Source organism: Mercenaria mercenaria, chromosome 8 (genome assembly GCF_021730395.1).
Source record: "Mercenaria mercenaria strain notata chromosome 8, MADL_Memer_1, whole genome shotgun sequence".
Lineage (NCBI taxonomy): Eukaryota > Metazoa > Mollusca > Bivalvia > Venerida > Veneridae > Mercenaria > Mercenaria mercenaria.
In genome coordinates, this window is record NC_069368.1 from 40248995 (window position 1) to 40273598 (window position 24604).

Sequence of the window (24604 nt, forward strand, 5' to 3'; positions counted from 1 at the left end):
GTTGAAACACTATTTTCTTTCATTTAATGCAATTATTGTAAAAGGATCCAATCCAATTATAGTGAAGTGATTCAATTATTGCGAAGTGATTCATTCTGAATTTTATGTTACATAAACAACTTATTTGTTAATTGTTTATGTATATTTATTTAGTCCTGAAAAAGCTGTTTTCAGCCATTTTCCTGTCATGATGAATGAGCTATATATCGTTAGCTAAATCGTCAGAATGACGGCAAAGACTTTCGCAATAAGTGCATGTGAAACGTTCCTGTATATCTTTGGCATTTCTACAAACGTACAGCTTAAGTTTAGTACGCACTGATAATGGCAAATCAAAGTTCAGTTATAAATATGTTTGCACTATTAGTTACACTGCTTGTTGTTGACAGGATACGGGATATACGCTGTCGAGGAAATCGCTCGAGCCTGATATGGATTTTCGAGACAGCGTATATCCCGTATCCTGTCAACAACAAGCAGTGTAACGATTTTATCTTGCCGACTACCCTTTACTTACATGCTATAATCAACATTTTTTGTAAATTAACAAAGCTACTTACAGTGAAGACTGGAATCCTACAATCATTTGTTTGGTCATCATGTTTTGTTTATAGTTGATTTACACCAGCCATAAAATGCACAATGACCTGTGTTTTGGTTAAATCACAAAACACAAAAGCTCATTTACACAGGTTATGAACTGGTTTAGATCAGAAACACTAAAAAAACTTCTTGTTACATCCCTTCGAAAGTCACCAGATTTCACGATGTCACAAATGTCTTGATACTTCCGCTTTCATCCCGTTTCCTGTTAAATCATTTATCTTGCATGTAGATTAAATGATCCTACAATAAACTGCTGAGTAACAAATATGTCAATTCCTTTATTTTACGATGATTTAACTTAAAACAAGATTTCAACGTCCGTGTATCCCATACATAGTTATTCCGCTTTTACGGCTAACTTTTGTCAAACTTCAAGAGCCTCAACTTGAGTAGAATAAAATCGGCAAGAAAACACTAAATTTACTCTGGAGCTAATAGATAATCTGACATGATTCAATTACGCCAGCAGTGTGGCAGCCATTTTGTTTTAATCAAAATTCATATCTGAAATATACTAGCAGGATATGGAATATATCCTGTCTCCACGTGACGTCTATTGTCAAATAGAAATGCAAGAAACTTGTAGGAGGCAAGATAAATATACTTACTTGCAAATATTAGAGCGTGGCGACAAAACATATCTATAACATTGGTTAAATACGAAGCTAGTATAAGGTCAAATGTGGGATTACAAAAGCTTATTTCAATGACCGAATAACGCTTATGAACGAATATTGTTATGCTACTGTTTTAGGATCCAGAACAGTCCGGAAGTTTTCTTCTAAAGCCGTATCAAGAATTCACAGTATCATTTCAAGGTGCGAAGTGTACCGACAGTAACGAGGAGAGAAAACTTGCGTTCCTTCCTCGGCGGCCAAGCTTCCAGCCTTACAGGTAAAGTGTAATTTAACAATCTTGCGTTCCTTCCTCGGCGGCCAAGCTTCCAACCTTACAGGTAAAGTGTAATTAAACAATCTTTCGTTCCTTCCTCGGCGGCCAAGCTTCCAGCCTTACAGGTAAAGTGTAATTTAACACTCTTGCGTTCCTTCCTCGGCGACCAAGCTTCCAGCCTTACAGGTAAAGTGTAATTAAACAATCTTGCGTTCCTTCCTCGGCGGCCAAGCTTCCAGCCTTACAGGTAAAGTGTAATTTAACAATCTTGCTTTCCTTCCTCGGCGGCCAAGCTTCCAACCTTACAGGTAAAGTGTAATTTAACAATCTTGCTTTCCATAACAATCTTGCGTTCCTTCCTCGGCGGCCAAGCTTCCAGCCTTACAGGTAAAGTGTAATTTAACAATCTTGCTTTCCTTAACAATCTTGCGTTCCTTCCTCGGCGGCCAAGCTTCCAACCTTACAGGTAAAGTGTAATTTAACAATCTTGCTTTCCTTCCTCGGCAGCCAAGCTTCTAGCCTTACAGGTAAAGTGTAATTTAACAATCTTGCTTTCCTTAACAATCTTGCGTTCCTTCTTCGGCGGCCAAGCTTCCAACCTTACAGGTAAAGTGTAATTTAACAATCTTGCTTCCCTTAACAATCTTGCTTTCCTTCCTCGGCGGCCAAGCTTCCAGCCTTACAGGTAAACTGTAATTTAACAATGACTGCATTTGAACATAATTCAGAGATATAAGTAGACATTTACATAAAGCACACAATTAGACCATACATATATATGTGAAAACGAAAAGTTGAAGTAAGAATGCAACATATCTTATAATGTTTTTAAACTCTTTTATCATGCTACATGTATTTAACATTGTTATTAGACATTCCAGACCGGAAAATTTATATTGATAGGGACATTTTAAAAACCAAAATATGATTTCGATGCATAGAAATACAGAAAGCTATATGACTAGCACTGCGGACACGTTAAGGGGCAGAAATGTAGAATCAAATCAAATAACATATACCCTTATCTTAAAGAATCTCCGCTGAGGTTAACACAGAGTGCTGTATAGATGGCAGTGTGTTTATCAAAAAGGCATCAAAAGATGACGGGAAATCATCAAACAGTGAAACAGTAACATCTTTACATTTTCACATCAAATTAAAGGAGGATGACACGAACACAGAAACAAAAAAGGAAAAAGAAAAAATATGTGAGGCAGCTTCCAAAACCTATACAGGTTTGTATAATTTAGTAATGGCACTTGTAACAAAGCCGGTACTTATGACTTTTTCAGTCGTTCTAAACCATTCTCCTAGAGATAGTATTACTGATAATGTGCTCAGGACACGGGTAGGTTTTCACATACTGATGTTTTCATCAAGTTTCAATAAATCGGCATTGTTAACAGTGCAATATCCCTGACATAAGCTAAGGATGAATACTATTCATTGTACATTGCTTAAATATTTACATTCAGTTCATGTTTTGTATAGAAAGAAAAAGTGTATATTTTCGTATAAACGACATTCTTGCATTGCCGCTTTTGGGCATGCAAAACACTGAATAAACGTATATAAAGAAAGAGATGGAGAAACGCTGTTGGTGGCAGGACATTTCGAAGTAAGTTTATAGGTCGAGATTTAAAATGATAGACAAACAATAATAAAAATATTAAATGAATTTAAATAGAGAAACTTGTTGAATATGAACATAACACTAAAACATTTTAAAATGTTCTGTGTACTTTTCACATCTATACAGCCTACTGTCTTTATTGATTTGTAATCATGACTGAAAGGGTATGAGCTGTAAACACTTTAAGTTCGAAGGATTTTCCATAGGTGCAGAACACTTGATTTATTTGATATTTTTTCAAATGACTTGTAGATCTGAGTTTATAGATCGAGTCTGAGGTTTAAAAAAATCAATTTTTGTGAATGTTGGAGTGTTTTTAAATAAATAGGCCTAGATATTTTATTTTTGAGGATAGGAACAATATACCGTGTATTTTCAATAATTTCAGCACTTTGTCGGGTTTTATGCAAGAATAGCAATTATACACGTTTGTTTCGTGTAAAAACGTCTGCAGAATTATGGGGGATTGATTGGTGCACGAGTCCGTAACATCTGCAGAACCACTCTGATTATGTTTGTGCACGAACCCTACTGGCTCGTGCACCAACCAATCCTGGAGATGTTTTACACGAGAAATCTGGTTAACCATTCATTGTTGTAATGATGTATAAAACGCATATTTACATGCGCGATCTAACGTCATTCTTACAAAACATGAGTGATAGTATGGCGTCTTTGGAAAAAATCTTTCAAATTTTCTACGAATCACTTAGTTTGCGAAACTGATTTGCCTTTGATTAATAATGGTGACAGAAACCACTTTTAACGAGTAACCGCAGTGTGGGGAATCACGTGACCCAAAATGATACGGAACACGGAAGTCAACATGGCGGATTTCTGACTTTTTTACCAATTTTCAAAGGTTAGTAAAAACTACAGCATCTATTTCGCTCGTATTATAGCACAGTCTATGCGCATTTTAATGCTCTTTCCAGCGATGTATGTGTCTTGTCTACGTTCTCTCTAGTTTCTGAGTTACCTTCGAGGTTTTGACCGAAGCGAGGATAATTTCTTTAAAAACACAATGGTACGGTACACGTAATTACTCTTTGCTCATAAAAATCTATGTAATATGCAGTTTTTCGTACTTGCTTCAATATGTAACTGTTAGATCTTTATCATGCAGTAACTATGCACAGTGTTTGTTTACAATTTTTCGTGAATTCTTGCGAAAAATCGACAAACTATTGAAATGGTACGCGACACTTGCTATGATACGCAACACGTACTAACTGTTGGCAGTCTAATACGCAACACGTGCATGTGTCACCAACGGCGATTTAACTTCCAGTTCGCGTCATTATTAATTTATTGAACTATTTCAAACTTGGTTTTCAGTTTTTAAGATCGTTCGGAAGCACTGCAATCATTATTTATGTTTAAACAGGTCAGCACGCTAAGACTTTCATGTTTCAAAATTACTTAAAATATTTATTTATTTCAGAATGGCGCAGTTTTCTAATCTTGTATATTTTTCTTTTACAGAAATCGCCAAACCTAAGAAGAAACCGGGTCTGACACTTGGGAAAAGAAGTGGATAAAGAAGCAAAACAAGAATGTCAATATCAAAGTAACTTTCTAATTGCCGCAATCCGTCAAGAAATCACAAGCGAAAAGACCATCTAAATCCCCTATGTACAACATATCTCCAGCAAATAAAAAATAAAGTGAATTTGGTCACCTGACGTTTCCAAAATAACAACAGAAAAAAAACAGTTTACAATAACTCCCGATGAAAGTCTTCAAGATCACTTTCTGGACATGTAGAAGAAAACAGTGATACCAGAGATGATGTAGAACGCTTCTTAAACACTGAATTAGTGTGTGAAGAAATGTGAAGAAATCACATGTCCTCTACTGCAAGCAGAAAGAGACTTCCTGTGAGAAGAAAACAGGGTACTGTTAGTACATCAAGGAACGCAGTTCAGAAAGGAGCTCTGTGTATAAGGTGGGAGAAGGCTAGGACGAATGAATCTAAAATGCTACCGATGAAGAGGATGGGACTGGACTGAGAAGTGCATATGAACGAGAAAAGAAATAGTTACGATATCAGTACCGAAAATAAAAGGAGGATGATATAAATACAATTGGAGAAAAGAAAAAATATTTGAGTACTTAATGTGAAAAGGAATGTGATATAAATCTACACTAAATGAGACGAGGAATTTAATACAATTACGGGAAGTGAAATAGATACTGAGTGAAGAAAGAACCGATGTTTTTAATAGTAAACATTAGGGAAAAATTGATATATTCAGTAAACAATGTGAAAACTGTGAGTACAATCATGGGGCTAAATTTTATGCAAAAGGACATTATGTGATATAAATTGGCATACTCAATGGGAATAGAAAGACTCGATGACATTGAGAAAAAGAAATTTCTAATGACAGTGTTCTTCTTTGATTTTGTTTTAATTTATTGTTGGTAGCTTGCTGAATAGATTCTGTATAGATAATGAAAATGAGCTTTGATAGGTTTTTTGTCAATTGAAAAAAATCATGTTTTTTTTTGCACATGTTTTTGTGACATAATTTTGTTTAATTATGTTTTTAATTGCAATAAAGAAGTAACCGAACTGTTACTCAAATTTCTAATCACTGTGAAATTGAAAAGATAGAGGGTTTACGTTAGAGCCCAACTAATAACAGCCTCTTTATATGAGAAAACTAGGTAGTTTGGATCTTGTTATGGTTCTTCCAAAGCCTCTTTCCGCTTCTAAGTATCTGGAATACTGTTTCAATGGACAATATAGCCACCAAAAAACAAAATCAGTTTGAATTATTATGATTATTTATTAAGTGTTCATCTTTTGTACGTAAATATAAAATGCTTATTTAACTTGAACTCCTGGTTAAATCACACTTTACTCACACATAAATAATACTTGAGCAAATTGCCAGTATATACACACACACACACACATATAATATATATATATATATATATATATATATATATATATATATATATATATATATATATATATATATATATATATACGGATATACAAAACTGAAACTAGAAACAACGTCAAAATGGTGATACCGTCACATAAAAATGCCAACTATAAACATAGTAATACAAAATCCATAAAATCGCGAGTAGAGTATTATGAAACAATTACAGATATACCAAGACGATTTTTCGCTCCAAAAATATCACACAGACACATGGGGTTTGAAAAACATGCCCGCTTGGCCAGGCCACCATATTAGCTACGCCCATATACAGTATTGTACATCCCGAGACATAGAACAGTCGTACATAATATAAAAGCTCACCCAGTTCGCAAACATGGTGTGGTGGGTGAACTTTTCAAAACGTGATCCGATGAAGACTATTTTATTTTGTACGATTGCTTTATGTCTCGGGATGTACCATAACGTTAAAAGGTACTGTACAGGGGGTAGCAGATAATGTTGGCCTGGCAAAGTGGGGTAGGTTTACCAGACCCCATATACAAAATGTAGTGTAGTATTTTTTTCAATGATACTGCAAAATAAAACATTTTCTGTTAAATGTTTCCATGAAGAAACTATCGAAACTATCGACTAAAAATGCGCAAGAAAGGTATATAGTAACATTTATTTAGAGTTCAATAATTAGTTCAAATTTTAGATGATTTTAGCACGATACGTGACTTAATTTTCATTAAAAAAGTCAGCTTTGTAAAACTTATTTGTAACTTAATGGTATAAACACTAGCAAATCTGGTATGGCAATGTTTATCAAAGATGTTTAGGGAGATGCCAGCCCTGGATCTGACATTCCCAATATGTTCTCTTCCCTATTTTTGTATCCGCTCATAAAACGTATAAACCGTCCTCCAAACATTCTCCAGCAAAGTTTCCAAAACATCTTAGTTTTGTTCGAGTATCTCATTTGTGTTGTATTAGTGCACCCAAACCAACAAACAACCTCCATCCACAAAAAAATGCTATACTCTTCAGTGGAATTTTTTTATCTTTAACCAATTTTAAAAATTTTATCATTACTTCATCAAGTCCATCTTCCTCTTATAATACCGAGAAAACTTCTGACAATAAATTTTCATTAACTGCTTCATCAGCCACATCAACGGGGACTACATTGTCTGTATTATGCAGCTCTTCACACTTGCAATCCAGTGTTTAAGAAGTGCTCTACATCGTCTGTATATATCACTGTTTTCCTCTACAGGTCAAAAAAGTGTTCTTGAAGACTTTAACTTTAATCGAGAGTTATTGTATGTTTGTTTGTTGGAAGCGACAGGCGACCTAAATGACTTAATTCTTCAGTTTTCTGGATATAAGATGTAGAGGGGATTCAGATGGCGTAAGCAGTCTTTTTGTTGGTTTTCTCGCTGGTGATTTCCTGGCGCATTGCGGCAATTGGAAAGTTAGTTTAATATTGATATTCTTGTTTTGCTTCTTTATCCACTTCTTTTTCCCAAGTGTCAGACTCCATTTCTTCTTAGGTTTTGCCATTTCTGTAGAGGAAAAGTATACAAGATTAGAAAACTAAACAACTGCGTCAGTTTGAAATAAGATTAATAGATTTTATGTAATTTTGAAACATGAAAGTCTTAGCGTGCTGACCTGTTTAAACATAAATAAAGATTGCAGTGCTTCTGAACGATTTTAAAAACTGAAAACCAAGTTTGAAATAGTTCAATAAATTAATTATGACGCGAACTGGAAGTTAAATCGCCGTTGGTGACACATACACGCGTTGCGTATCACACTGCCAACAGTAAATACGTGTTGCGTATCATAGCACGTGTCGCGTACCATTTCAATAGTTTGTCGATCTTTTACAAGAATTCACGAAAAATCATAAAGAAACACTGTGCATGGTTACTATATGATAAAGATCTAACAGTTACAGATTGAAACAAGTACGAAAAACTGCATATTACAAAGATTTTTGTGTGCAAAGAGTAATTACGTGTATCGTACCATTGCGTTTTTACAGAAAATTATCCTCGGTTCGGCCAAAACCTCGAAGTTAACTCAGAAACTAGAAGAAACGTAGACAAGACACATACATCGCTGGAAAGAGCATTAAAATGCGCATAGACTGCGCTATAATACGAGCGAAATAGATGCTGTAGTTTTTACTAACCTTTGAAAATTGGTAAAAAAGTCAGAAATCCGCCATGTTGATTTCTGTGTTCCGTACCATTTTGGGTCACGTGATTCCCCACACTGAACCGGGTACTCAATCGAAAACATCGGCGAGTACTCGAGTACCAAAATCGTTACTCGTTGCCATCCTTATTAATCAGCATATAACATAAAAATATGAATTTAATATCATAAAGTGTGCCTTATTTTAGAAATATCTGCACCCTCGTATATTAATTGCAAAGACATAATTTATTTTATTAAACAGCAATAATGTAAAATGGATATCAGTGTGTTTCAGTGTAAGACCAGACTTTCATTCACCTATAATACTTTTACATGTTACGTTTTTGAAATCCGGTGTTCATCAGTAAAATGTATTTTGATAAGACTTAATCATTTTTTTTCCATTTAAGTCTTTTTACTTGTTTTAAGTTAGTGCTAACCAAGTCCTATCAATATGGGCTGCGCAGGCAGTGACAAATATATTTAAAATTTGTCACTGTGGAATTAACTGAAATATTTCCCTCTTAGAACATGTCGGGTGTATGTTTATTTCTTAATTCTGAATTAGTTTGAGTAATACAAATGATTTTGATTTTGATGGAAGATTGAGAAAACAGTGTCAAAAATTAGGCATACCTTTTGAATGTTTTAGCAAACCAAGATTATTATCCGACTTCGTTGTGTAGGTGTCTATGATAGATTATTCTTTTTTTTATTTCAGAAGAAAAGAAAAATCAGCCTTGGTTAATGCCAGATTATTTAAATGAATAAAGAAATATATCTGTGACGAATCAATGTGCTTTGAGACAAACATATTTTGACAATTCTGAATCCATTGACACCGTGAGATAATCATCCAGTTGTCTTATGGTTCGATTATCCTTTCCGTTTATTTAAATATGAAATTCACTTTGTTTATTGTTTTAGTTGTTTACATACTATATATGAGAAATGATTAAGAGGTCAGTATACGACTGTGTGCCTTATGGTCATATTGACAAATCTTGTTCAGTAATTAGGGTATTTTTCAAACTCAGTGTGCCATTGTAGCCAGAAGGCACAACAAGCTGTTATTGATCATTTCATTATATACGTCGACGTCAGAAGACTATGGCGTTCCTCTAAGGACCGGAGGTATGCTTATGAAATGTTACTGTACATGTGCCAGTATCATTTGTGCAAGTCATTGTGTTATTTTTTCGCATATTTTTGTTCCTGTTTGTAGTAAGGTACGTCCTAAGATTTCGTTGATGTCAAATGCTAACTGATCTATATGATTATATTGATCAGAATACTTGCATTTTTGTGAAATTTATGTCGTTATTTAAAGTTGATCAATACAACTCAAAAATAGGTCACTGGTACTAATTTTAAGGTCCGTAAGTCTCTTGTTATGGTCGTGGTGATCTTGAGCTGCAAATCTGTTTCTGGTTGAGACAATGTTCTTATGGTAATTCCGTCTGATAGAATTTCTTAAATCATTTAAAGAAATGAAATATTGCACAATAAGAAAGTTATTAACATTTCAATATTTGATCAAAATGGCAGCCATTTGTTTCAATGGCAACAAAACAAAAATTACAGATTTATTAAATTTCTAGATACACATTTGAACTGTATTTACTTATTTCTGTAAAGTGATTTCTCTACCTTTTCCAGCTATTATGAAAGAAATTAACATGTTTTACATCTTACAATCGAGAAACGTATGAAATAAGTCTATTAAAAAGGTTACTGCGTTGCTAACAAATAATTCAGCTATGTGTGTAAATGACGTCATACGTAAACACTAAAATGGCTTCCTTCATCAAATCCAGCTTCGGGGGCACGGACAACATAAAAATTAGGTGTAAAAATTAGGTTATTATGTCAAATTTTTGAAAAGCCTTGTCCACACTCGAGATATTACATTTTCTATCTGATCAACATGAAACGCAGAAAGTTTGCCTTTTGGTAGACAAGCAGTATGGGGCATTAATAGCCCGCTTATTAATAGTTTGTTATGAATCACATAATGCTTATCTGCCGCCATCATTATTTTCAACCTTGTAAGAGATAACTGAATACATTACAGTGAACATAAAATAGCTCATATACTGAAAGGGGCCTGTGACGAAGAATAATTTATCACGTAGAATTCTTTCGCCTGAGGTTGACCCTTTGTTTTTCTACATAAATATTTGAAAGTTTCCATGTTAGCGACTGCCATTCAAACGAAAGTTTCTTTTTTTGACCTTAATTATTTGGATATGACTTGCAGTCAAACAACAAACCGAAAAAATCAACGTGACCTTAATTGTGTGGGCATGACCGTCTATTCATTTTATACTTTCTTCCTTTTTACCTAAATTGTGTCGGTATGAAGTGAAACATAATGCAAAGTATACATATCACCTAAATTGTGTCGGTATGTCTTGCTATCCAACAGAAAGTTTTCATTTGACCTAAACTTCATGGATATATATCATGTTGTTATATTTTCTGGTCCTTTCAGTTACGGAGTGCATTCATTTTTACAATAATGGAGTTCCGCTTCGGCCGTTGCTAGGGGCCGTGCGTGGGAGGGGGTTGCACATTTCATTACCTCTCATGAACGGACTCAGTCAGGCCGGCTATGCTTCCATGGGATCTTTCCACGGATAATATTGAATACTTTACTGTATGGAGCACCGCGTAAGCCGGTGCTACGGGGTGTGAGGGGTGTTGCACATTTCAGTCCTTCTTGTGAACAGACTCAGTCAAACCAGAGTGTGCCATTATTTTGCTGTTTCCAAATGATCGTCCTACAGACTTTATTTGCCATTCAACAAAAACTGTCTGTGTAACATAAATTGTATCAGTTTAACATGCAACAAAATAAAAGACTTGAAATAAAATACATGCATGAAGAAATCCAAATCAGCACACAGGACAGTCACAGAAAACAGTTATCCCAGACCTGGCACCGCACCGTAGTCGACATTTAGTCTGGACTTCAAATCATTGGATGCGTTGATGGCATACATGATTACATGGAGTACTCTTTACCGCAGTTGACTAGAGCTGCAAATATAAGATTTATCTTTGTAATGATATTTTATTTTATTATAATTATACCTGTATAAATTCTGTCAAAAATACGGCTTGTATTTTACAAGTATATACGAATAAACAGAATAAAAATCCATGTACCTTTCGTATTGTATGTTGCCGGACTACTTTCATTTAATATGCATGACCTGACACATTTCTGCAAATAGCACACGCAAAAAACTTCACTCAGTTTTATTTTAACCTCGATAAACTTTTAAAACATTGAAGATTTCGTTCGGTAACAAAACGACAAATATATAATAAACAGTAGCTAGATCCGGCTCTCGTGGATTTTGTCAGGTCGCGTCCCCGACATTCCAGTTACTAAATCTCACTCCGCGACCCCGCTAATTATAGAGTTTTCGTGTAGAATCGTCCAGTGACTGTTTGGCCACATGAGCAAGGCACTTGAACGACTGGTCCACTAGAATAGAAGAAAATTGCGTACAACATCTTTTCGAACTTACGGTTCTCTTGGCAATACATGGGCGTTTTTGATCTTTTCGCTTTCATTTGCTTATTATCAGCCCTTCTCTGTGGCTCAAACATGTGCACCCAGGTTTCGTCACCTAGCAAGTTAGAAATAACCAGACTATCACAGCCTTTGTAAGTTTTCAAAAGTTACCGGGCACATCCAAGGCGATGTTTATTTTGCTCCTCAGTGAGCAAATGAGGTGCCCACCTAGCACAAACCTTTCTGAGGTCCATACGCTTTTTTCAGAATTGTTTGCACACTGCCTTCTGATATGCCAGTACATCTGGCTATATCTTTCACCGACAATCTCGCATCCTGTTCGACCACAGCGTTTACAGCAGCGATGTTTCCCTTGGTAACAGAGGTTTTAGGCCAACCAGAAAGGGTATCATCTCCGACAGACAATTTTCCAGCTTTAAAAGCTTTAATCCACCTAAAAACTGTGCGCATTGAAATGGACTGAGGTTTAGATCCAAACGCTGGTGTCCAAAGCATGTACTAACCCACCCCCGCCTCGATCCCCGGTCCTCTTTCCCAATATCAAAGTTTTCGGGGTGTGTGTTTGTGTGTGTGTGTGTGGGGGGGGTGGTCCCCTGCCCCGTCCCCTTCAACGGCTCCTACACCTATGCTTATAGGGAATAATGCGAATTCTAAATTCAGCAGTCTATATTTCCGAAATACCGCGCGAAACAGACAAAAACATACATGAACAAAAATGCATTAAGCTGTAATAACAGTAATGTATTTTTTTTACATTTGTTAGTAGTTTTCAACAAACCATTTATGCAGAAGTAAAGAGAACGTTGCATTCTCTATTCTAAATATAGAATATTGCTGAATAGGCGCCACCGGGCCTACGTTTGAGACCGGTCTCGAAAATTCTACAGCGTTGTGATTGGTTGGTTTAAAGAGCTTAAAATATGCAGAGCAGATGCTAGAGTTTTGAGACTGGTACTCAACCCCAGACCCATCAAGCAAAAGCTAAAACACAATTAACGGGCATTCAAAATGTTCAAATTTGAAAATGTCAAGTAGTTTTTTTCCTTCTTGCATTCTTAAATTTTCGAGGACTGTCACAACAGATATTAAGAGTTAGGGTATAAATTAACAGCAAAATATGATGACAATTATACATAAAAACTTTATTGTATCGTAAGAGATGATATTAAACAGTAATCTAAAGCTAACGTCTGTCGTAAAGATCCAGTGTGCAAGTTCAGCATCCAAATCGATTTACGACTTACCGGGAGTCACTGAAAAATAAGATAAAATAAACTTCATTTTATAAACAGAATTCTTATTTTCATTTTAAATGACATGCATCCAGCTATAGATTCTATATCATTTTCTCCCAAAAATTAAGACCTTATATGCATTTTCATATGCTAGTAATTGTTATATGTGATTCAATGGGTTTACTTGTGTAATAAGTAAAGTATTTACAGCTTCCTTCTGCGTCTGTATATTATACCCATAAACTATCGCCCAAGATGATACTAACTTATGAGTTTCGATAGAACCTATTTTTGTACAGTTTTGACCACGAGATAGGATTGTTTAATACGAATACTCTGTCTAATTACCCACATACATGCCACTTCGGACTTTCCGTACGATTTATTATTTACAGAATAAAACTGAAATTACTTAATAATGTTTATGAGAATGCTAGTTTTGATCTTGACTTACTAAATTACAGTACATATAACTACAATTATACACCACTATATGTACCTGTTTAAGCCCGGACTTCTGAGTGTTTTGCGGCCTTTTCTTTCTTCTCGCGCAAAACGTCATTTCGCAAAAGCTCTGCCAATTTGTCTTTCTTCTGGTGTATATTTTACCTGGGAATGATGAAATATATAGAGCATGAAATTTAAATGCAAATGTATTACGGAAAAATAAAAGAAACATAACGCTACAATGAATATTTTTTGTTTGCGTTCATTTCTCCCAAATAAATTGAAAACACTCCAAAATGACACAAAATAAAATTCTACGATCCGAGAGATGCCAAAAGCAAATAAAATCAAACAAAACGAAAGAAACAGAAATATCACCCCCGTCCCCAATTTAAGCAAACAATAGAAACAAAATATATCACCCTCCCATTTAAGGCAAACACATTCTAATAAAACGTTAAAAAGCCGCCCCCCCCCCCCCCCCCACACCCCACCCCCACTTCCCCCACACATATTCATTTTTACAACCATACCTCGTTGTCGTCATCGGGAGGTGTGACAGCACCGTCAAGTCTGTCTGCTAGTCTAGATGGCATCCTGGTAGGATCCCCATCACGGAAGTCTACTGTGAATGATACTCCAGCAGTTGCTATTTTAGAATCTTCGGTGTTTGCTGTAAAAGAAACATACAACTTACTTTTTATGGTGTTTACTTTGAACTACCAGGTAGTTATCAACTGAAATTCCTTTGGGTTCGAAACATTCGCGGTACAAAATGTTCTATCATTATCGCGGAGGATCTTTGGTTTTCACGAATGCATACCCACCCATGTGACTCTTCGGTAAAGTAACATCCAAGACAGATTAGATTCATAGACATTGTATTTTACAAGGACCTTACATTAACATCAACATTGCTTAAATTATCGCGTTAACTCAATATATAAGTATCTATATGTCTCTCTGAAATACTACTCGAATAGTGATAACTCGATTAAAGTGACATATAACCATAACATTACAAAGTTTCAAGTGGTCTTCAAAGAACGAAACAAAAGAGTAAAAACAAATGTTTCTTTAATTGTAATGTATAAACAACAGAAAATATCCATTTAAGGCATACACGTTCAAACACTTCTGTTAAAAAATAGAAGATCATTTTCAATCGTGCAATTTCTGAGTAACAAAAACATACTTTATCTTTTTTTATTTGTGTATTTCCGATAAAAAATGCCTAATAATTTTCATTTAACTTTGACATTTGCTATGAAAGATTCATCAGTAGTTATTTATTTATTCGTTAGAACTTTCATGAATTTTGTACATATTTTCATAGAAGAAAAATACCACCAAACACGAAAAACTATTACAATATTTTTTACATATTTTCATGCATTTTTTGTTGAATGACGAGGCATGATGTTTGATATATACCATTTTTCAATATTTACATTCGCCCTATCCTTTTCCATTGAAACTTTTGACGTTCACTTCGTATGAACAGCAAAAGGAAAGGCGCGAAAGTTACGTCATCGCTGCTTAGTGATAACCGACCGCTGTTTTGACGACGTTCGCGTATAGTCAGGGAGAACGTTCCTTAGATGACGTCGCAGTTGTTCCGGCTGGTGAACAGAATGGCCGGGAAGCTGGTTTTAATGTTAAATGCTACAACTTATATGCAATTCATAATATAAAATCTACCAATGGAAAGGAAATGTAATGTAAATATAAGAAATGAAACTATTTTTTTCGGTGTTCATGCGAAATGAACACCTAAAAAATCATTTCATTTCTTAAATAAAACCCAAAACAACTGCTTAATATGTATAATGACGCGTTATAGATAGAAAAGGCCAGAGGACATTGGATTCTGGAACTGGAAAGGAATTAATATAAAGATTTACTTGCTTGTTTTCTGATCTAACATTTCATAAATGTAATTTGCACAATGGCATGTTATTTGATTGAAAGAAATAATATATGTTTAAACTAACATTTGATTTAGATATTAAAATTGCATTTATATTTTATTTTAACTATACACATCTACATGAACAAACTTGACAACATTATAAATGGCTTCGACATCTGTTTTTCATATTTTAAAATCTAGAAAGTACACAACAAAAATATCCAGCTGGATAAACTGATACACACATAACCGAATATTCCTCTTACAGTAGTACTTAAGATATAACACTTTAGACTGCACATCTTTTATGTAAGCGTCTATAAATAATAATGATAACAACAACAACAACAATAATAATAATTATAATAATAATATTATTATTATCAATTTTATTTTTATTATTATTATAACTCACCATCCTCAAGCTCTTGTATCATGTCTTCTGGTGCCTTACGTCTAGTGGAGTGTTTACGTAAACCGTCTTCTGTGCCGGAGGGACATATAGTGTTCCGCTTTTTTCTATGCTTTCCTAGACATGTTCCCATTTTTGTTTTATTATAGACAATTTTTTTTGACCTTGTAATAGCGATTTGCACTGTTAGTGTTTTTTTTTTATCAATGACGTCCGTAGTAAAGACGTTATCATCATAGAGAGAACGTTAATACAACGTCATTAGCGACGTCGGTTAATACGTCAATAATAAACGCTGAACACAACAGTGCGTAGTACAAACAAGACAGAGTACACTACTCAGTAAGCAGTACTCTTCACACAGTTAACACTTCAACAGCAAGGATTGTCCAATGAACAGTGCAAACAACACTGTGTTAACTACTCTGTGAAAAGAAGTTATCATGCAGTTAACAGTTCAGAAAACACTAAGCAACATCTAGCGAATAGTACAAACAAAGGCCGTGAGTAGTTCATGCAGTTAATACTTTATTTCATTGCAACGTTCATTGAGTATTATTTACAATGCTGTTTAAAAACTATTCAGTGAACATAACCCATTGAACACTGACAAGTGAATACATAATCCTTAGAGCACTGTGTAGTACTATTCTGTGAGCATGATGACTATTGATCAGTGGCTACTACTCACATGTGAACAATTTTAGTGAGTTGTACAGGCAGTGCCTTTAATATTACCCAGTGAGCATGATCAATATTGACTTGTTAGTAGTCCTCATTAGTCCCAGAAAGCTACTCAGTGAATATTGTTAAGCGAACACAACGAGCATGATCAACATTAATCGATAAGCAGTCTCCACATAGCCGTGAACGTTACCCGGTGAGCATTGAGAGAACATTGCCTACTGGGCAATACACGCTATGCCTTGAATACTACTCCGTGAACACGTTTAGCATAAATCGATCAGCACATAGCCGTGAACGTTACCCAGTGAGCATTTTTAGAGAACATTGCCTACTTGGCAGTACACGCTATGCATTGAATACTTCTCCGTGAACACGTTCAGCATAAATCGATCAGCACGTAGCCGTGAACGTTACCCAGTGAGCATTGTTAAGAGAACATTGCCTACTGGGCAATACATGCTATGCCTTAATTACTACGCTGTGAGCACGTTTAACATAAATCGATCAGCACATAGCCGTGAACGTTACCCAGTGAGCGTTGTTTAGAGAACATTGCTTACTGGGCAATACACGCTATGCCTTGAATACTTCTCTGTGAGCCCGTTTAGCATAAATCGATCAGCACATAGCCGTGAACGTTACCCAGTGAGCATTGTTTAGAGAACATTGCTTACTGGACAATACACGCTATGCCTTCAATACTACTCCGTGAACGCGTTTAGCATAAATCGATCAGCACATAGCCGTAAACGTTACCCAGTGAGCATTGTTTAGAGAACATTGCCTACTGGGCAATACACGCTATGCTCTGAATACTACTCCGAGAACACGTTTAGCATAAATCGATCAGCACATAGCCGTAAACGTTACCCAGTGAGCATTGTTTAGAGAACATTGCCTACTGGGCAATACACGCTATGATCTGAATAGAGAACTTTGCCTACAGGGCAATACACGCTATGCCTTGAATACTACTCCTCGAACACGTTCAGCATAAATCTATCAGCACATAGCTGTGAATGTTACACAGTGAGCATTGTTTAGAGAACATTGCCTACTGGGCAATACACGCTATGCCTTGAATACTACTCCGTGAACACGTTTAGCATAAATCGATCAGCACATAGCCGTGACGTTACTCAGTGAGTATTGTTTAGAGAACATTGCTTACTGGGCAATACACGCTATGCCTTCAATACTACTTCGTGAACACGTTTAGCATAAATCGATCAGCACATAGCCGTGAACGTTACCCAGTGAGCATTGTTTAGAGAACATTGCTTACTGGGCAATACACGCTATGCCGTGAATATAACTCCGTGAACACGGTCAGCATAAATCGATCAGCACATAGCCGTGAACGTTACTCAGTGAGCATTGTTAAGAGAATATTGCTTACTAGGCAATACACGCTATGCCTTGAATATAACTCCGTGAACACGTTTAGCATAAATCGATCAGCACATAGCCGTGAACGTTACCCAGTGAGCATTATTTAGAGAACATTGCTTACTGGGCAATACACGCTATGCCTTGAATACTACTCCGTGAACACGTTTGGCATAAATCGATCAGAACATAGCCGTGAACGTTACCGAGTGAGTATTGTTTAGAGAACATTGCTTACAGGGCAATACACGCTATGACTTGAATACTACTCCGTGAAAACGTTTAGCATAAATCGATCAGCACATAGCCGTGAACGTTACCCAGTGAGCATTGTTTAGAGAACATTGCTTACTGGGCAATACACGCTATGCCTTGAATACTACTCCGTGAAATCGATCAGCACATAGCCGTGAACGATACCCAGTGAGCATTGTTTAGAGAACATTGCTTACTGGGCAATACACGCTATATCTTGAATACTACTCCGTGAAAACGTTTAGCATAAATCGATCAGCACATAGCCGTGAACGTTACCCAGTGAGCATTGTTTAAAGAACATTACTTACTGGGCAATACACGCTATGCGTTGGATACTACTCCGTGAACATGTTTAGCATAAATCGATCAGCACATAGCCGTAAACGTTACCCAGTGAGCATTGTTAAGAGAATATTGCTTACTGGGCAATACACGCTATGCGTTGAATACTACTCCGTGAACACGTTTAGCATAAATCGATCAGCACATAGCCGTGAACGCTACTCAGTGAGCATTGTACAGAGAACATTGCTTACTGGGCACTATTTAGTGAGTGGTACACTGTTTATTCCTGAACCCCGTACATGAAAAGTCGAAATCACGAAACTACGATAATGAAAGTCGAAACCACAATACACGCTATGCCGCGAATATAACTCCGTGAACACGGTCAGCATAAATCGATCAGCACATAGCCGTGAACGTTACTCAGTGAGCATTGTTAAGAGAATATTGCTTACTAGGCAATACACGCTATGCCTTGAATATAACTCCGTGAACACGTTTAGCATAAATCGATCAGCACATAGCCGTGAACGTTACCCAGTGAGCATTATTTAGAGAACATTGCTTACTGGGCAATACACGCTATGCCTTGAATACTACTCCGTGAACACGCTTGGCATAAATCGATCAGAACATAGCCGTGAACGTTACCGAGTGAGCATTGTTTAGAGAACATTGCTTACAGGGCAATACACGCTATGACTTGAATACTACTCCGTGAACATGTTTAGCATAAATCGATCAGCACATAGCCGTGAACGTTACCCAGTGAGCATTGTTTAGAGAACATTGCTTACTGGGCAATACACGCTATGCCTTGAATACTACTCCGTGAAATCGATCAGCACATAGCCGTGAACGATACCCAGTGAGCATTGTTTAGAGAACATTGCTTACTGGGCAATACACGCTATATCTTGAATACTACTCCGTGAACACGTTTAGCATAAATCGATCAGCACATAGCCGTGAACGTTACCCAGTGAGCATTGTTTAGAGAACATTACTTACTGGGCAATACACGCTATGCGTTGGATACTACTCCGTGAACATGTTTAGCATAAATCGATCAGCACATAGCCGTGAACGTTACCCAGTGAGCATTGTTAAGAGAATATTGCTTACTGGGCAATACACGCTATGCGTTGAATACTACTCCGTGAACACGTTTAGCATAAATCGATCAGCACATAGCCGTGAACGCTACTCAGTGAGCATTGTACAGAGAACATTGCTTACTGGGCACTATTTAGTGAGTGGTACACTGTTTATTCCTGAAACCCGTACCTGAAAAGTCGAAATCACGAAACTACGATAATGAAAGTCGAAACCACGATCATGAATGTTGAAATCACGATGGCGGAAAAACAAAACTACGATAACGAAGTTAGAAATCACGAAACCACGATAATGAAAACCTTAAGTAGGAGACTACCCATTGAAAAGCTGTTTCTCAGACATCATACTGTGCTTTTAGGACATCTAGCAGAATGTTGTGGTCGACAGTGTCAAATGCCGCACTTAATTAAGTCAGTTGCAATAAGGGCCGTGGCTTCCTGTTTCTCCATACCACTTAGAAGATCATTAACCAGCCGAAGCAGCGCAGTTTCACAGGAGTGATATTTCCTATATGCAGACTGGTTCTTGGGCAAAGATTGTTTTGATTTACATGTTTGTTTAATCTGTAAAGAATAGCATCTACAACCACTAGTAGAGTACTTTTTCTTGCACACCGTATTTTATATATTGTTGTATTATAGAACAAAACGAAATACTTTCCTTGTAGAACTCTTTCTCATAGCAGCGTATTTAGATTATAAGATTATTTTACTGGTTGTAGGTGTCGATGGGAATATCCGGCCCCTAGGGTAACTGTTTAAGACTGTAACGAGGCTATACAGAGTAACCGTGTAAACAGTTATAGTCCGAGAGCTCACGGACTTTTATTGCAACAATTGAGGCCAAAAGAAGTTTATACATTTTTGGAAACAATATTTCATATCCTCCATGAAAACCCATTTCTAAAGTGTCAAAGCCGTGCCTATCTATATTTTGTTCACCTATGTTTGTGATAGGGGAGGTAAAACTCACTTGTAAAAATATTAGGGGGTAGGGTAAAGTTTACGTCTACAAGTTTTTTCACTGATTAATTACAGTAGTTATCTGATTGTCAGTAAATGTATATATGACCAACAATGACAGCAATAAGAAATTCATCAAAAAAGACTGAAGGGCAAACTGGATATTCAAGGTCAAAGGTCAGATTTATGTTAAAATCACAAAATTTGGCACATTTGAAATTTATTTTTATTCTTAAAAAATAGTTTGTTATCATAAGTCACTCATCTTTATTTATGTAATGCGTATATATCAGCCAAAATCAGAAATGCAAATTTTATTGCAAAAAGTCAAGGTCAACCCTGATAATTGAAGGTCAAAGATCATTTTCATGCAAAAATGTAAACATTATTGCCTTAACTTTTTCTAATCAGTTTAATATGTTTTCACATTTTTAGTCAATGAAGTTAATTCGTATTAATGTTTGTATGTCAGGCAAAGTCACCAGTGCAGATGTAACCCCCAAAATGCCAAGAGTAAAGCTTATATCAAAGGTCAAAGGTTAAATTTGTGTGCAAAAATGGCATGAATAGCTTCCTGTTTGAAATATAACACATATGTTTTAATCATTATAAGTAACTGCTCGTGATTTATTTCAATGTATATATGTCTCACAATGCCAGTAATAAAGATATCGTCTAAAATCAGACAAGTTCAAATGTTATATTAGAGATCAAAGGTCATTTTCAAGTAAAAGAATTAAAAAAAAAAAGCTCTTTATCTTTTCTCTTTGTTAACAATATCTTGTCGATATTAGTCCATGATATCAGTTCATTTTAATATGTAAATGTTAGGCGATGTCTGGTATGCACATATAATTTCAAAACATTCAAGTTCAGCCATAATATGAAAGGTCAAAGGTCAAAAGTGAGTAAAATGTTGCAATAATATCACCTATTTGTAACAATTTTTATTGTTTAAAAGTATTTGTTTTGTCATTTCAGTAACTGATCGTTGTTCATTTTACTGTATATATGTCACTCAATGTCATGGAAGAGAAAGTATCTCAAGGTCAAACCTGGTATTAAAGGTCAGGGGTCATTTTTCTGTAAAAGATCAAAATGTAGCATACTTACTCATTTCTTTGTTTAAAAATAGCTTCTTGTTATAATTCACTTTTAGCAATTTATTTTAATGTATACATTTCAAGCAAGGACAGCTATGTAGGTTTTCCCTAAAAGGTCAAAGCCAACCCTTTTATCAAAGGTTAAAGGTCAAATTTGTGTGAAAATTCGCAAAAACAGCATGTTTGTAATGATTTGTCTTTATTGTTTTAGGGTATTTTTGTCAACACTAGTAACTGATCATTATTCATTTTAAAGTATATATAACAGATGATATCATTCTTCCTTGATTATCAAAAATTAGTCAAGGTCAAACCTGACATTAAAGGTCAAGGGAGAGGGTCTTCAAGAAACTTGCCATTATGAAAAAAGGCTTGAACAAGTTGGGGAGCAGATCCTACGGTAAGTCTACACAGGCACCGTACGGCCCATAGCATATCACGCATCCACCTCATGGGTAACTGCTTCCAAAATCAGTAAAGATAAACTAGACAAGGTTCAAAATTTAGGCCTGAGGATAAACAACTCCAATGAAAGAAATGGAAAAGACAGCCAACCTTGAGCCATTAGAGATAAGACGCGAGTACAAAGCCCTTGTGCAGGCAGAGAAGGCAAAGAGACTACCATCACACCCACTCCACTCAAAACTCGAGAACAGAACCAAGAACAGACTGGAACGACAGAGTCTCAACCATATCGTCAAAGGACTGCAGAAAGGAAAAGCAGCAGCACTAGATGCAGAGACAGAGCCGCTTGTGCCCGATGAATGGGTTCCTAGACAATATGCTCCAAAGATCAAATTGGTGGTGGCAGGAGTAGAAGAAAAGGGAAAACAATACCAGGCTCACCAACAATCTCTTACGCTAGAAATGATCAATGACCACTATCCAGCACACTCTTGGATCCAAGCATATACAGATGGATCAGTGGAAAAAGCAGTTCAGAATGCTGGGAGTGGTGCCTACATCAAATTTCCTGAACAAAATATATATAGGCATGGCTTTGACACTAGATGCGGCAGTGAACTGCACCGGTTCTGCAGGTCGCTGGCATCTCCCCACAGCCTGGTCTCATATGGGATGTCTGTGGGCCAAACCTACTGGCGTACTTCTTCCAGATAGAAACCGCTTTGCAGGATGTGTAATGGTATTTGTTCTTCTAATACGCACTGGCATTTTGGTGTCTTTGCAACACCCCGCTTCTTCATATGTTTTCTCAGGCCACAGTGTCCAGTGCACTAACGGAGGGTAGTTGTTTGGCTTTCTCGGATTAGCTTGTGCAGACCGTTATTATTGGGCAGGTAGCCTCCATCACTTATGTTCTTCTAGTCTGACGCAAATCTATTCTTTAGCAGAATCTGAGATTCTCTGTATGAAGTTGGAGGTTTGGGACTGTATTTATTGGTTGCTTCCTTTGCAAAGTTCGTCCGCAGCTTCATTTTCGGTTATGCCCACATTTCCAGCAGCTGTCTCGTTAAGATGTCTGATGGACCTGCTGAGAGAGCCTGAAGAGCTCACTTGGAGTCTGTTAGGAAAACAATACTTTGTACCTTTTCTCCTCGCTCATACAGTTGGGGTGTGGCCGAAATGGTGGCTTGCGTCTCGGCTCTAAAGTTGGAGAATCTCTTGCCGACTGGATGACAGAGTGTGAGAGAATTTGATGTAGGCACCACTCCCAGCATTCGGAACTGCTTTTCCACTGATCTATCGGTATATGCTTGGATCCAAGAGTATGCTGGATAGCGGTCATTGATCATTTCCAGTGTAAAAGATTGTTGGTGAGCCTGATGCTCTTTTTCCCTTTTCTTCTACTCCTGGCACCTCCAATCTGATCTTTGGAGCACATTGTCTAGGAACCCATTCACCGGGCACAAGCGGCTCTGCCTCTGTGTCCAGTGCTTCTGCTTTTCCTTTCTGCAGTCCTTTGACGATATGGTTGAGACTCTGTCGTTTCAGTCTGTTCTTTGTTCTGCTCTCGAATTTTGAATAGAGTGGATGTGACTGTAGTCTCTTTGCCTTCTCTGCCTGCCTAAGGGCTTTGTACTCTCGTCTTGTCTCTAATGGCTCAAGGTTGGATGTCTTTTTCATTTCCTTTATTGGAGTTGTTTACATTGCTCAAAGACTTACCCTCAGGCCTGAATTTTGAACGTTGTCCAGTTTATCTTTACTGGTTATGGATGCAGTTACCCATGAGGTGGATGCTTACTCAGCTATGGGCCATTCGGTGCCTGTGTAGACTTGCCGTAGAATCTTTTCATTTGCTCCCCAACTTGTTCAAGCAATTTTTTCATAATGGCAAGTTTCTTGAAGACGCTCTCCTTTGACCTTTAATGTCAGGTTTTACACTGACTAATTTTTTCGTAATTAAGGAAGACTGTTATCACCTGTTATATATACTTTAAAATGAATAATGATCAGTTACTAGTGTTGACAAAAATACCCTAAAATAATAAAGAAAAATCATTGCAAACGTGCTGTTTTTCTGAATTTTCACACAAATTTGACATTTGACCTTTGATAAAAAGGACTAGCTTCGACTTATTAGTTCAAAACCTACATTGCTGACCTTGCTTGACATGTATACATTAAAATAAATTTCTAACAGTGAATTATAACAAAAAGCTATTTTTGAAAAAAGTAATGAGTAAGTATGCTACATTTGATCTTTTACACAAAAGTGACCCCTGGCCTTTAATACCAGGTTTGACCTTGACTTATTTTCTCTTCCATGACATCGTCTGAGATATATACAGTAAAATGAACAACGATCAGTTACTGAAATAACAAAACAAATACATTTAAACAATAAAAATTATAACAAATAGGTGATATTATTGCAACATTTTACTCACTTTTTGACCTTTGACCTTTCATATTATGGCTGAACTTGAATGTTTTGAAATTATATGTGTATACAAGACATCGCCTAACATTTATACATTAAAATGAACAGATATCATTGACTAGATCGACAGGAAATTGTCAAAAAAGAGAAAAGTAAAAGAGC

At 36.4% G+C, this 24604-nt stretch overlaps 2 protein-coding genes and 1 long non-coding RNA gene across 3 annotated transcripts in view; 2 read left to right on the top strand and 1 right to left on the bottom strand.

The window, feature by feature from the left end:
* The window catches only part of LOC123566548 (uncharacterized), a 29835-nt gene extending 18436 nt beyond the window's left edge, over positions 1-11399 (top strand). Inside the window, exons 13-15 of the mRNA XM_045360757.2 lie at positions 1361-1500; positions 2530-2732; positions 8966-11399. Coding sequence (XP_045216692.1) covers positions 1361-1500; positions 2530-2732; positions 8966-9015 — 393 coding nt within the window. The 3' untranslated portion in view covers positions 9016-11399. The remainder of the gene's footprint in view (positions 1-1360; positions 1501-2529; positions 2733-8965) is intronic.
* On the top strand, positions 3907-5714 carry LOC123545707 (uncharacterized). The gene is made up of 2 exons (XR_008372019.1): positions 3907-3992; positions 4616-5714. It is a non-coding gene; the product is annotated as an uncharacterized LOC123545707 (long non-coding RNA).
* A 1513-nt stretch (positions 11400-12912) lies between the features above and the next one.
* On the bottom strand, positions 12913-16015 carry LOC123565780 (uncharacterized). Its single transcript, XM_045359569.2, has 4 exons — positions 15801-16015; positions 14007-14146; positions 13526-13635; positions 12913-13044 (listed from the first exon to the last, which is right to left on the bottom strand). The coding sequence occupies exons 1-3, from the start codon at positions 15928-15930 to the stop codon at positions 13585-13587; spliced, it is 321 nt and encodes a 106-aa protein (XP_045215504.2). The 5' UTR covers positions 15931-16015; the 3' UTR covers positions 12913-13044; positions 13526-13584.
* Between the last annotated feature and the right edge of the window lie 8589 nt (positions 16016-24604).